The 13,769-nt window shown below is 32.0% G+C and overlaps 1 protein-coding gene across 3 annotated transcripts in view; it reads right to left on the bottom strand.

Annotated features, from left to right (window-relative positions):
* Window positions 1-927: 927 nt before the first annotated feature.
* The window catches only part of LOC106064909 (arf-GAP domain and FG repeat-containing protein 1-like), a 47,349-nt gene continuing 34,507 nt past the window's right edge, over window positions 928-13,769 (bottom strand). For 2 of the 3 annotated variants that reach the window (XM_013223565.2, XM_013223567.2), the window contains 4 exons: window positions 12,257-12,406; window positions 11,130-11,162; window positions 7,863-8,254; window positions 928-6,135 (listed from right to left, as the gene is read on the bottom strand). In XM_013223565.2, coding sequence (XP_013079019.2) covers window positions 6,079-6,135; window positions 7,863-8,254; window positions 11,130-11,162; window positions 12,257-12,406 — 632 coding nt within the window. In that variant the 3' untranslated portion in view covers window positions 928-6,078. The remainder of the gene's footprint in view (window positions 6,136-7,862; window positions 8,255-11,129; window positions 11,163-12,256; window positions 12,407-13,769) is intronic. The other variant, XM_013223566.2, reaches the window with a different exon arrangement.

Here is a 13,769-nt window from a genome sequence, read left to right as displayed (position 1 = left end):
AAGAGTTCCCTAAGTCAGCATCAGAAGTACCAATGTTAAAAGTAGCTTCAGTTTGAGCTAAATCATTTGTCAGAGATGCAGCTTGACTCAATATGGTGAGATTTGTCATGCAGATGACTTTCTGTCATCAAGTTTTAAACTGGTGTCAGAAAATGTCTCCCTCTGTTCTAATATGCTATTAGTAAATTATTAGAAGGAAAAACTCTGAATCCAAACCTCCGTTGCCTTGAGGCTATACCCAAACACGGGAAAGGCTTGAAAGGCTTCAGGAGACAACCCTGAGGAAAAATTAGGAGCTGGTGACCCTTAGGCAGATTGCGGCACACTGTGCTACAGCTTGGCAGAGCCTGCGGCGCTACTGATCCCAAACTGTATTGGATATTCCGTTCCTTTGGTCTCATCAGCTGCAAGGAGAGGGGGGACTGCTGTGTGGGCGACACCGTTCCAATCATAAACAATGCCCAGGCTTTCATTTCGCTTCGTTAGAGATGAACCATAGTCGTTAAACCATTGCAATATTAGAAAATGTATATATTTTGCCTTTATCTGCTGTTGGTTAGAAGGTTATATTATTACAATTGAGAAGAGAGTTGAATCGTTTTGTATTTCTTTTAGAAATGACATCAGAACCTCCTGCAGGACTGAACAGGATTGAAGCGAGCATTGTTCAAACTCAAGACCATTATGACAAATGTCTGAAGCGCATCCACAAACCACATGACCAGAGAGTCGATCAGGAAATTTTTGGTTTGGTAAAAAAAGAGTTTTATTATTAGTGAGTGTTCTTATATGATACAATCACTTTCAGATTTCCCTGGATGGAATTTTAGATTTGATGAAGTGTTTTTTTTTATTAACACTGAGAAAAAGGAAAACGTCACACAATTGAATAGAAAGAATGCAAGTTCTTTTAAACAACCTTCTAAATTGTTAAGTGTATTAATTCAACTTTATTTATCACCCAGAGGTACACTTCAATTTATAAGTCATCAATAATTTATAATGTTCGCAATAAACCTGTTCATTCAAAGAAGGAAAAATAAATCAAAATAGTAAAATTAAATGGAAAAAGAAATCTTGTAATTTAAGTGTCCATTAAAATATTCTATGTACTCAATCTATTTATACATTATGTTTTTTCCAAAGAAACGCTGATAATATGATACTATCAAGGAAAAAAATCCGCTCCTTTCAAAAAAAAATTGTTTAATTCTATTTAAAATATTTCTTTTTTTTTTTTTTTTTAAAAGATTGAAACATAATTAAAGTGCATGCAATCAGTTTCTCCATTAGTGCTGGTAGTTGTTGAAGTGTTAACTAGTAATCTGGTTACAATTAGTTGACACCACACATATAAGCTAAGAAAAATATGAATTCGATGGAAAAATAAATTTTAAAAAATTCCCTTTTTTAAATTACTAAAAGAGAAAAAAATTTCCACATTATCTAAGCAATCTCTAAACTTAAAATGGATCAAATTCTCAATAAAAACTAGAATAATGAAATTAGAAATAAATGTATACAAAAGTTTTTAGATAAATGTAAAATATATAGTTTATATTTACATTTAATGTGTGTGTATATTAATACAACTTGATGACTAACAAGAACAACAATTAAAAAAAACTTAAGTGTGCAGGAAAAAACAAACAAACTCAGAATGCTCTGTGAAAGTGGACAAATAATTGTCTTTATGTAATACATCACTATATATATATATATTTATTTATATATTATATTCACAAAAATAGTTCATTGCACATTTCGCAACAATGTTGACGTACATGTTATATTATGAATAGACACACAACGAACATTATGATAAAATATCTGGGAGTCAACAGTAATGGCCCATGAAGTAGATGAACATTTCTACAAATGTACATGAGAACATGACCCAAAAAAAAAGGTGATAATGATCATAATAGTTCAGTATATCTGTTGAGTTCAACAAAAACTTCTTATGAAACAAGAGACTTGCACATTGATTGAATGTTTTAATGATTTGACGAACGGAGAATTTTTAGACACCAAGCAAAGTGTTAAGGGCTCAATAAATTCTGAGAGACGAAATATTACATAACAGGTGGAGACACAGTTCAGTTTGGAATGTGGTGCGTATCACATTGGATCTAAGTGGATTACTCATTAGAAAAAAAAAATCTGAACTTTTCTAATACATTTTTTAAAAGTTCAATATTTTAAAAAATCTTTAATAAAATTTTGTTTTCCTACATGCATGATGAAAAAACAAAAGCAGCCACTATTAGTCTTTTTAATAAATGGTTTTCAAAAAAATATATCTATAATGATTTCTAAAAAAAAGGGAGTCAAATCTAAAGAAATATTCATTGCCATTCACTCCTAAATACTGACTAGGGGAGGTTACTATTTTTTATGACTATTACAATTTTCAATAATCTATACATGAAGCATACAAATTACTTTCCATACCAAACACCCCCCCCCCCCACTAATAATAATAATGGGGGGAAAATATACAAATGAGCTTTGCCAGGATAAACAGAAAAGGGTTGACTAATGATGTTTGCAAATTCTTGAAATGATCCATAATTAATCTTTAATTAGTTCAAAACACAACTATTAACACAACTGTTTTGTGTTGATTATTAGCACTAAAATAAAAACCGATAATGCAATAGTTTTCTATTTCAAAGCCACTTTAGATACAAGGATACTCAACAAAAAGAGATGAAAACAATTTTTCATTGCTAGTGCAAGTAATATGTTACTAAAAACATGAATGTAGAATTAGCTTCTTATGTGCTCCATAAAACATAATACACATAAATCAAGTAATCTAAGTCTTGGTTGAATATAATTCTCCTCTGCAATCAGGTGCATGCAATTCTTTTTCTGAATACCAGTAATTGTTTTTGCTGTCATTTGGTATCAAGTGATTTTTTTTTTTACAATTGAAAGAGGAACAAAGCTGAAATATAACTAAAAAAAAATAAATAAATAAAAAGTTCACAAGTATGAGTGCTTTGTATTAACTGTGAAAATGAAACTATATTGTCTCCTCTTATTTAACAGAGAAGGTGGCATTTTGAATTAGATCAATTCTTCACAATAATAAACACATTTAAGAGCAAGAATTTGGTTGATGAAGATAATCAATATTTTTGCATGCTTTCGATAGGAATAGATAGCCTAAAAATAATTTTCAAAACTATTTTACTCTACTTTTGCATTCTTTTTTTTTTTAAATACAAAGATATCTGCTAGCACTATAAAAAATGAAAGATAATGCTTAGCAGTAAATTTTCTAAGTACTTTGAATATCACATCACAATGCCACAAACTGGTAAGAAGTCCATATTACTTCTTGTTCTGATTCATTATTTACATTTTATGTTTAATTCTAAAGTGGAGACAATTGTTGGCGAAGAAAGAAAAAAAAATGTGATTAAAAATTAGGAGCCAAATTATAAGTGTAATACAATGAACATAATACTAAGACGGTTTTGTGTCTTAAAAGTAAAGGAAACTTGCGGCTCCAAGTTGTGAGTGAAATAAAAAGTATAAGGGAACAAGGACATAGAGGGTATCCCGATCCACAAGCAAATTTGAAACCAAGGCTGCCGAGTCAGTAAAACAATTTACCAAATCTACAAGTTCATTTTCTGTAACACAATAGTTCCTATATAAAACTTCTGAACTCAGACTTCCTATATTCAAAACTTATTTCATAGTTTTCTTTCAGAAGTAAAGCTGCAGGATTAAAAAAAAAATTACATTTGTTTTCTTTGGCTATGCAAATGTTGAAGCCAAGAATAACATTGGCTAGACTTATAAAATTTGACAAAGGCACCAAGACATATTCTCAATTGTGAATTCATTAACTCATGAGAGAATATCTAGATGGTGAGTGCCTTGCATACTATTTAAAGAGCTCATAAAGCAGTTCTCAAAATACTTCAACCCAAACAACATGTATACAAAACTTGTTACAAATTAGAAACAGCAATATTAATAACTTATGGTGTACAGTGAACTTATTAGAAGACATATCTAATGAGCTACAATCAAAAGAAAAAAATAACAACTTAGAAAAAATAAAAACCTGAAAAATACCACCCTAAAAACCCAAACCATCTATATGACATTACGAAGTCCTGTCGGTGCCCTAGTAAACACAAGCTGCCCAACACTGAAATTTATTTAGCAGAGCTCAACATTTAATTTAGTTTAAAAAAAAAAAGAAGAGTGCAATATACAATTTATTTGTCTTTTCTCTTGTTTCAAAATGTTGTTTAAGACTTTGAACCACTGCAATCAAACTTTACTTTCTGGTCAATCATAGAAATATTTGTTAAAATAAGTTTATACATTAAAGCCCACCTTAACTGGACAGCCGTTAGACGTCACACAATAAATATCAATTGAACTGGCATTCCAGTGACATACTCACTCAAGCAAAGCAATGAATATATGATACAATTCCAAACCATTCATTCCAAATATAGCTAAATATTTGAATGTTTATGTCTAAAATTTCATTTATATGAGGAAGTTCATTATATGATTGTAAAGTAAATTTGTTCAAGTTCCAGCTGAGAGTTTATACTGCAATCTTTGAGACTTAACAGTAGATACATAAATTTAGTGGTTCTAAAAGAACTCTGACGGCTTAAACACAAATGGACAGTAAACTGCTATTTCTCAGCTTCATGAGTAAATGAGAAATCTAGTGCACACATTTTCATGAAAGACAAAAATACATCAAATAAAATGTGAATGCCTTACTTGATTCACATCTTGACCTTTCATTGTTTGTTTATTGAAATCTCATTGGTAAATCTGATAATTCACAATCAATGCTAAACATATTTTTACTACCAGAACTAACATTTTCTGCTTGATCTTGCATAAAAAAAAAAAGCATATCTGTACCAATGACGTGCAAACAAAGTCATATGTTATCTGATCTCAATAGCAATTTTTTGGATTGCTTTGTTTAGACAAGAATCTCATCATATTTACTTCTTTTTTAAAAAACTTTTTCACTTAAAAAACAAACAAAAAAATTTTAAAAGCCTCTTAGTTCAAACTTGTAATAGTAAAACAGAATTACTTTACATTATAGAATTTTTTTAAAGATTTGTGGCCGTTGCAGCAAAAATTCATGCCAAGCATTTTAAAATGAGAAATAATAGCACCAATAAATGGATTACTTATGGCCATTTGTTGGTCGTTTCATAAACACTTTTAATTACATGCTTCTGTTTACATTGCTGTTGCACATAAATTTCAACTCATTTAGACACAAACTAAAAGGTCACCACTATAATCAAAGCTTCAGCATTTGAAGACAAAACAGAACGCAATTACTTCATGAACAATTTTCACAGCTCAACCAATCTGTTCGGTCTGCCAAATGGTGCAGGTGTACCCAAACATTGTTTCACTACAGTCTAAGTATGAACATCCACATAGCATCTGCATTCTGCACCCTTGCCAATGAGCTGACAAAGGTATGTGTGAATTTTTGCACTTTTTCTCTCCATTGTACACAATAGTTGTTATATCCCAATGACACCTTTGTTTATACTTAAGCTGGATAAATAAGTCTGTATTACTAAGTACTGCCGACACATATAATCCAAATCAAAGTTTAGTGCCCAGTCAAACAATATACACCAACACCTACGTTAAAAAAAAACACAAAAAACTACCTACAACAATCACATCTATATTCACCTAACCAATAATAGTGCATTAAATGTTTATTTCAACATGCCACCCTTTGCCATACTATGCTATTATAGACTCATAGACAACTAATACTAATTTTATTAGGCAAAGTGATTTCTGTATTACTACAAAATTGTAAATAGTTCTTTTATCGCTTATGAATTCTATAAGCAAAACATTACCAATTTAGAAGACATTATGTTATAACACATAGCTATTATTTTGTTTCAATACTTCAGATTCTATAGTTCATACAGTTCTTGAGTTTTCATCACATCTTTTTATAAATAAAAAAAAAAACAACAACCCAGAAACTCTTACATCAGCATGTGCATTTTCAAATCAGGGGGACTAAAGTTGTCACAAAAATGGATTGGTGGAACCACTGGGTGGTGGAACTTGATGCATTGCAGTGTTCTGGAAAAGACAAAAAAAAATTATATCAAGTTTGAAAAAAAGTAAATTATAAAAAATACTTTTAAAATACCAAAGCTTATATTGAGTAACTGAGCATCAATTATTTTGAATCAATCATGCAATTAATTTTTAATAGATCTAGACTACTAATAATAAAGTAGTATGTTAGGAAATACTTTTATTCATTGTTTTTGTTAAGCACAACTTTCATGGTCATAGAATGCCAAGTGTGTTATGGTCCAATCACTTTTGTGGACTAGTTGGAGGTGCTGTATCAGAGAGAAGGTTTCCATGTTGCTTTTTTAAAAGCTATTTAAAAAAAAAGTTGCTCAAGTCTGAATTTGAAGAACTCGAGATACTGAGCTTCCATGATGGAAGTCGACATGTTTGATTGTTGGCAATGGCTTATCTCCCCTTACCTTAGTACACTTTATATCTAAAACAAGTTAATTAATTATGACCAGTGCTTGTTTTGTGACAGTACGCACTGCTACAGCGTACCAGCACCTTTTTCAATGTGGGGAAAACAATTATTACTTTTCTTGTATTTTAACGATTATTATTAATTTATTAGTACTTAAAAGTTAGGCAATCCATCACTGAGTACCGGTACCTATTTCTTTACAAAAAAAGCACTGATTATGACTATTTAATAAGATAAATGGTTAATTTTTTAAAAAATTGATTCATGTGTTGTCATCGACAATAACTAATTGTGCAAAGTTTTAACTTGATCCAAGAATGGGAAGTGGGAGAAGCAATGTACAAGATTCCACCACTAAATGAGTTGTTAGATGTAAAATAATGCATTCAATTTTGAAAAAGAAGGCCATAAAAAATGTTACATATTGTTTATTGACATTTTAACTTGAGATCACAAAATGGCTGGTTGTGGAGATATGAGAGGTTTGTAGACTGATAGATTAATTGATCCTTGATACTGTGTTATGTCATTCAGCATGAGCAATGAAACATTAGATCTATATTCTTTACAGGAAGCTATCAATACACTGAATGCAGCAGGTAACTTTCAAACGAATGTAGAAATAGCAAATTATACTTGAGAACCCAATGTTAACAAGATTAGTCTTGTGATGATGGGGGGACAAAGTTAAACAGCAGGGACACATCAATTCAGCACCCAATGTAGGCTAAACAAATGTCTTGGATGCTGTCATTGAAAGAGGTTCTATCAAAGGCCAAAGACAGGAATAGAGAAAGAGGGTCAACAGATCATGTGTGGTGCGTCAACAGTTCAACATACAGAGATAGGTACAGGTGAAGTGACCATTTCTGAAGCTCACTGTCCTCCTGTTGTACTGTTAGTGAGAGAAAGATGCCATTTAAATCAAGGTCTTTGTCTTTGGAATAACTTGAGTTGACCCTAGAAATAAAATTGTTTAAGAGAGTAGGAGGAGAGAAGTAAGAAGTTGCTAAATGGGTTGCATAACTACTTGAGCCTGAGTGGAGATATGGGGGTCCATAAAGCTCTACTGACTTAAAAGGTTATTTTTGGGTGGACAAGTCAGAGTTAGACATGCTTGGTCACTGCCAGTTTGAAAGTCCATGGTTCAAGTCCTTGAAGGAGCGTATCAATGTTTCACCATAGTTTCTTTCACCTTTTCTCAATAGCTGCTGTACCTTAGTGCTGCTATTATACATTAATGTCATGTGTAGTCATCTACTGAGTAGAAATAGCTGCTAAACATGCAGGTTGAAAATCTTACCAAAAATGGGTTAGCAACAGGTTGTGCTGGAATTCCTTGGTGTGGCGGTACTTGTCCCATGGCACCCCATCCTGATGTCTGAGCAAGCCCAGGCTGTTGAGAGGGCATCATGAACTGTTGCTGTGAAAAGGCTGCAGAACCTCCATAGCCTGCTGACGTTGGTGTCATGCCAAAGCCCCCATTCTGCATTGGTGGGAAAGCACCAAAGCCTGCACTCTGGGTCCCAAAGGGGGCACCAAAGCCAGACGATGTGGAAATCGGCATCCCTCCAGCCTGAGAAAAATTGCCCAATGGCATAGAAGAGTTGGAAACTCCCCCAAAAGGGTTCACAGTAGATACTGGAGCAAAGGCATTCATCCCTGTACCAGTAGCTCCAAATGGGTTGACCGTTGCTGAAAACGAAATGAAAATAATTTAAAATAATTAGCTAATTGTGAGAATTATAAGAAGAAAAAATGTATTCAAAATAAGAATAAATGTGTGTTTTACATAAAAAAAAAATGTTTATCAAATTTTCAATACTTTTTGTTTATTTTAATGATTTATCAGCCAAGTTTTTTTTTAGAAAGCTATTCAATAGAAAAAATTCTAAAAATGAGTATTTAAAAAAGAAACATGCAGATCAAGCTGTAAGTAATTAATATATAGTTGTGTCATTCCGAATCCTTGTTAGTCACATTATATTTGGTGGGCTCAAGTAACCCAAAATATTTTTCTAGAACATAAAAAAAAAATTGTTTTTTTTTTACACAAAGTTTTCAAAAAAGCTTTTATTGTACATAATACATGCACATTTAGCAAACAGACATACTCTCTACTTTGTTATTTTGAAGAGCACAAAAATTAGTTTTCATTTTTGGAAAATGGATTAAAATAACATCTCATACAGTCTCAAACAATAAAATGGCTGCCTGGTCATGTGGTATGCGCTCTGGACTGTTGTCTCAATGGTCCCAGGTTTAAACCCTGCCCACCGCCATCCTATGTTGTCCTGCAAGAGGTTTGGGGGAGGATGCCATAATCTTTAAGTGTGAAGGATCATCTGAAACCTGTAAAACAAACTAAACGGTGTCCAGAGATGAACAAGACTAATGGCTAAAATTCAATTTTTCTCTTAATGAGGATCACTGTGTGCAAGAATCAAGACATAAGGAAACAAAGTTACTGTTTTGTTTTGATTTCAAGTTTCTGAAATTTGAATAATGTGTTTCCATCAGGTAGCGACAAAAACCACATTCTTTACAACTTTCAAGATTTGTAGGGCCATACTGTGCACAATTTAATAAGAGCAACTACTTTTTAAAATGCACTTTGATTTTGGCATAAGCTTTAAAATTTTATTAACATATATTTGTTGTAAGCCTTGTGTTTTTAAGTTTTTAAAAACATGTTGATGTTGCATTAAGTTTGTTAATAGCGCCAAAAATTAATTTTTCTTAAAGGAAAAATTTTTCAGACTACAACTGTTATTTTTTCATTTGATACTTGTTTTTGTTTACAATTGTTGTGCTAGAGTATGTAGCTGAAGGGGAAAAAAAGAAAATCATTTCAATAGGAGTGAAACATAAAATACAAATAGTTTGAAGATTTCTCAACTGAAAACAAGAAACAAAACAACCTTGAGCACTTTGTCTATCACATACTGCTGGATTAGACCAAGTGCAATGGTACAATATATGCCTAGTGAAAGCACTAAGCCAATGGATGACATATACAAAAAAATCAATCAGGCAGTAAAAAAAAAAAAAAAAAAAAAAAAAAAAAGCAAAGTTTGTGGTAAAAAATAGATTTAAAAAATAGCTAGCTCCAAACATTTGTTCTAACAATCTTTCCTCATTATGTTAATTCAGTAATTTTAATTCATTTGAAATATTGTCTACAAAAATATTTAAATATTGAATAAATAATTCATATTTTTGCTCTGTTTCCCAGCTGATCCAATCCCTAAAAAGGTGGGTCTAGTATATGGTTTCTTTAGCTTTTTTTATTTCATCAATAACTTTCTTTGAATCTTTATTCTTGTGAGTTTTCTTTAATTGATTTTTGCCAGCCCTAGGCAAAAGGTAATCAAATAAAGTTGTGACTTTTTTCCGAAGCTTCTATCCTGACTTCTTTTTATGTTATTTTGTAGACAATGTTAGGATAGTGTTTCTTTTTGGTGTTGATTCTCATACCCAATTCATTGGACCATTGCTAAGTTCAAGATTCTAATTATGTAAAAGTACTCTGAAAAAAACAAAAACATGTTAGTGCTCTGGCCATTTTTTTTGTAAATATTAAAAATTACAAGGAATCAACAAGTTTTGTGGGAAAGCTCCTAGCAGATCTCCCATTTCTTGTGTTTGTTGTGTAGCTTCACTTTGCCTTGTATGCAGATCAGTGCTTCAAATACTTCAATTCTACACTCTGCAGTATATGTTGTGATTGTCAATGTTACTAAAAGACACTGTCCATCACATTTTGTAGGTCTACCCAAACAATCAATGTTTTGTTTCTGTTATCCAAAATTTTCTTTTCCTTATCCAAAATGTTCTTTTCCTGAAGATAAAAGCTCCGAAGGGATTACCTTTTCTGAAATCAATCTATTCTTCAACAAGTAGATTGTTTGACTCAAAGATTCAATGTAATTTTTTTGCAATGAACAGTTAATTAGGCCATTTAGTAGATGCCAACATCCTTTCCTGGATGGCCTTGAGCATCTATGTAATAGAACATAATGTGGTATTATCTAGCTAGGAATTTGCTTTCGTTTGAATCTTTAAGGCTTCCCCAACTTCTTTCATTCTTATTTTCAGTTATTTTTGTCTAAAGCTTATTTCCCTAGAATTTATTTGTTAATTATCTCATCATATATATATTTAAGCCCATTTAATTTAGAAATGCTTAACATATATTAATAGAAACTTCATTAAAAAGCAAGTTTAAAGAAAATATAAATAATTGTTACAGATAAATATAGATATATATTGATTTTTTTTTAATGTTTGCAGCATTTTCAGTGTTTTAAACCAAACCAGTAAAAATGTAAAGCATTGGAGAAGAAACTATATAAATTTACTAAGAAAATAAAAAGGTGTTTTAAATTGAAGATAAACTAATGTTATTAATATGTAGGTCTGATATAAACAAAGGTAAAAACACAAAACAATGTCAGTCAATGTTAAGATCTAGCAGCAAAGACCAGCAGATAGAATTACATTCCTTTAAAGCTTCATATGTAGAGAGACATAAATAAAGTAGCTGTAGAGACAGCATGCAATAGTTTACCAAAGGAATGTACAAAAGGGTTCCCAGGTTTTCCTAGAATGAATATAAATAAAAAGCAGATGCAAAAAATCAGTATGTGAACTACTTATCGACAGCACATATTGACTTATTCACCAGAGGGCCAAATTACATTTTTTAAACTTTTTAATACTCCCCCCCCCCCCCCATCTTTTAAAATCAAATTGTAAAGCAAATTAAATTGTATAGGTAAATAATAAAAAAAAATTGTAAAAAAAACTTGAGAATAATGCAGTAGTTCTCAACCATTTACTTGTGACTCTCCCTTCAGTGTTACTGTATTCTTACAAGGAGAACTGTACATCTTTTTCCTGCATTTTAAGCTGCAGAAATATCTTTTACTTGCATCTACAGCCACAAAGGTTGAGAAACACTGAATTTTTTTTTTTTTTTTGTTTAAATGCCATTGTTTCATGCTCAAATTCTATATTGTGATAGCATCCTCAATATTTGCCCATAGGAATTCTAGTTTTGTTAGATTCTGTTTTAAAATGTCACCATGTTAACAATTCAATATTTGTTTGGGAAAAAAGGATCCAAACATAAAAATACATGATCTGATAAAATCTTCTGGATAAAGCATCTATTCAAAAACAAAATTCTACTATAATGTCAAAAAAACAAAAAAAAACAAACAAACAATAACAAAACAAAAAAAATGTTGAGTCACAAAAAATGAACTGCATTAATTTGTTTTTACTTCAACTAAGCTAGTAGATTTATGATAAATGTTTCACAGGAGGAGAACAAAAAAATAGTTAAAAACACAGATAAAAAAGCACAACAATGGATCAAAATCCATTTTTAAGATAACTGGAAAAATCATGGTTAAAATTATAATTATTCTACTTGCTAGCTCTTTTCAAATCCCAACTGAAGCTTAGTCTATCATGTCATGCTTTGTAGTTAATAATTATTTTCATTGAATCTGTGGTCAGACCTTGTTTCACAGAATACACTGACTGTTAGTTTTTATAAACAGTTCTATTGAGACCATGCTTTTCTGAACTGGTCTCATGAACCCATAAAAGTTCAACAATGTTTGACAGTAGTTATTACTTCTTAATGCTAAAACAGCAGTAAACACAAGTGCACTCTCTCTGATTTACCTGTAGGAGGGACTCCAAATGTTCCGGTTGTTGGTGTTGGACCCACTGGCAGACCAGAAGAGGCTTGACTGTTCCAGTTGATGGCACCACCTCCAGCTGCTGCAGCACTGGTGCTCCAACTGAGACCGGCTGAACTATGAGATGGTGTGCCTAAAAGAAAACAGAAGCAGAAATACAACAAATTGGACACAATAATAGCATTTATATCTGAAATATGCAGGTAGCAACTGGGCTTGGTCCCATGCAATATCTTTGGAATAAAAAAGCAATGCTGAATTACATATTATATAATGATAGCACAATGAAAATGAAAAACTATAACAGGTGTCTCAGTCAATTCAGAATATTGTTACATGTGTCTAAGCAGAGTTGCCTACAAGTACGCATCTTGCGTATTTTGTACGCAAATGAACAGCAAATGAACACAAAAATAAGCGAGTACAGTTTATCATCGGAAACAACGCATTTCCCCCTCAATAGCAAAAAATAAAATCTTTGTTCTTGCTAATTATATATGTAGATCAGTGCGTCAATGCCTGGAAAGGGACTATTCCTATTAGATCTACCACGATTGTGCGTGCGCTAACGCACAAAGATTTAATTGTTTACTAAACTAGATCTTACTGATCTAAATCAAGTTGAGTTCCTTTCTATGTGTCAGTTTATATAAAGTTTTCAAACTAATTGGAAATCGATTGATTAGTTCTAAATCATGTAGACTGGATCTAGATCTAGAACCAGAGATATTTTACGATGTCAGGCACCTATAGAATCTATATACCTAATAGAATGTACGTAAATCTAGATCTAGAAGGGAGATCACTAATTGTGTAATGTAAATATATCTAGATAGTTCTAGGATTTAGATATAAATTCTAGATCTAAATCTAATTCTAGTCTACATTCTAGATATGACCAAGTGTGTAATAGACTAAGATTTAGACTACTAACTAGATGTAGATCTAGGTCAAGTCACTCTAGTCCAGTGGTTCTCAACCTTTTATGCTTGGCGACCATTTTAACAATACCCCACTCTTCAGCGACCCTCCCTCACACACACATACAGCAATAGAAGAATAGACAATAACAATTTTTAACAATTAATAAATTTCTATGGTCTTAGGCAAATCATCAATCAACACCCAAGGGGGTCATGACCCACAGGTTGAGAACCCCTGTTTAGTCAAAGTCTAGTAACTAGTAGTAGTAGATCTAGTATCTGAAGATATCTGTAACTAGACTAGATCTACATCTTCTTAAAAGGACCAATTTCTTATCATTTATGGAATCTAAAATAAAAAAGGGGGCACAATTGGCTGTTCTAAGCCAACTTTCGACATGTCTAGATCTATGTAGTATTTTACATTCACGATAGAGCCTACAGTTCAGTGGGACTGTTAAAATGCCTTTAAATATCCCTATGCAAATTAAAAAACAATCAATTATTAATGAAGCTACTTACAGATCTAGATTTATTCTAGATCTGGATTCGATTTTTTTAGATGAACATAAG

This window comes from Biomphalaria glabrata, chromosome 15 (assembly GCF_947242115.1).
Source record: "Biomphalaria glabrata chromosome 15, xgBioGlab47.1, whole genome shotgun sequence".
Classification (NCBI taxonomy): Eukaryota; Metazoa; Mollusca; class Gastropoda; family Planorbidae; genus Biomphalaria; species Biomphalaria glabrata.
The sequence above is the reverse complement of the archived record's forward strand: the minus strand, read 5'-3'. Positions and strand labels throughout refer to the sequence as shown.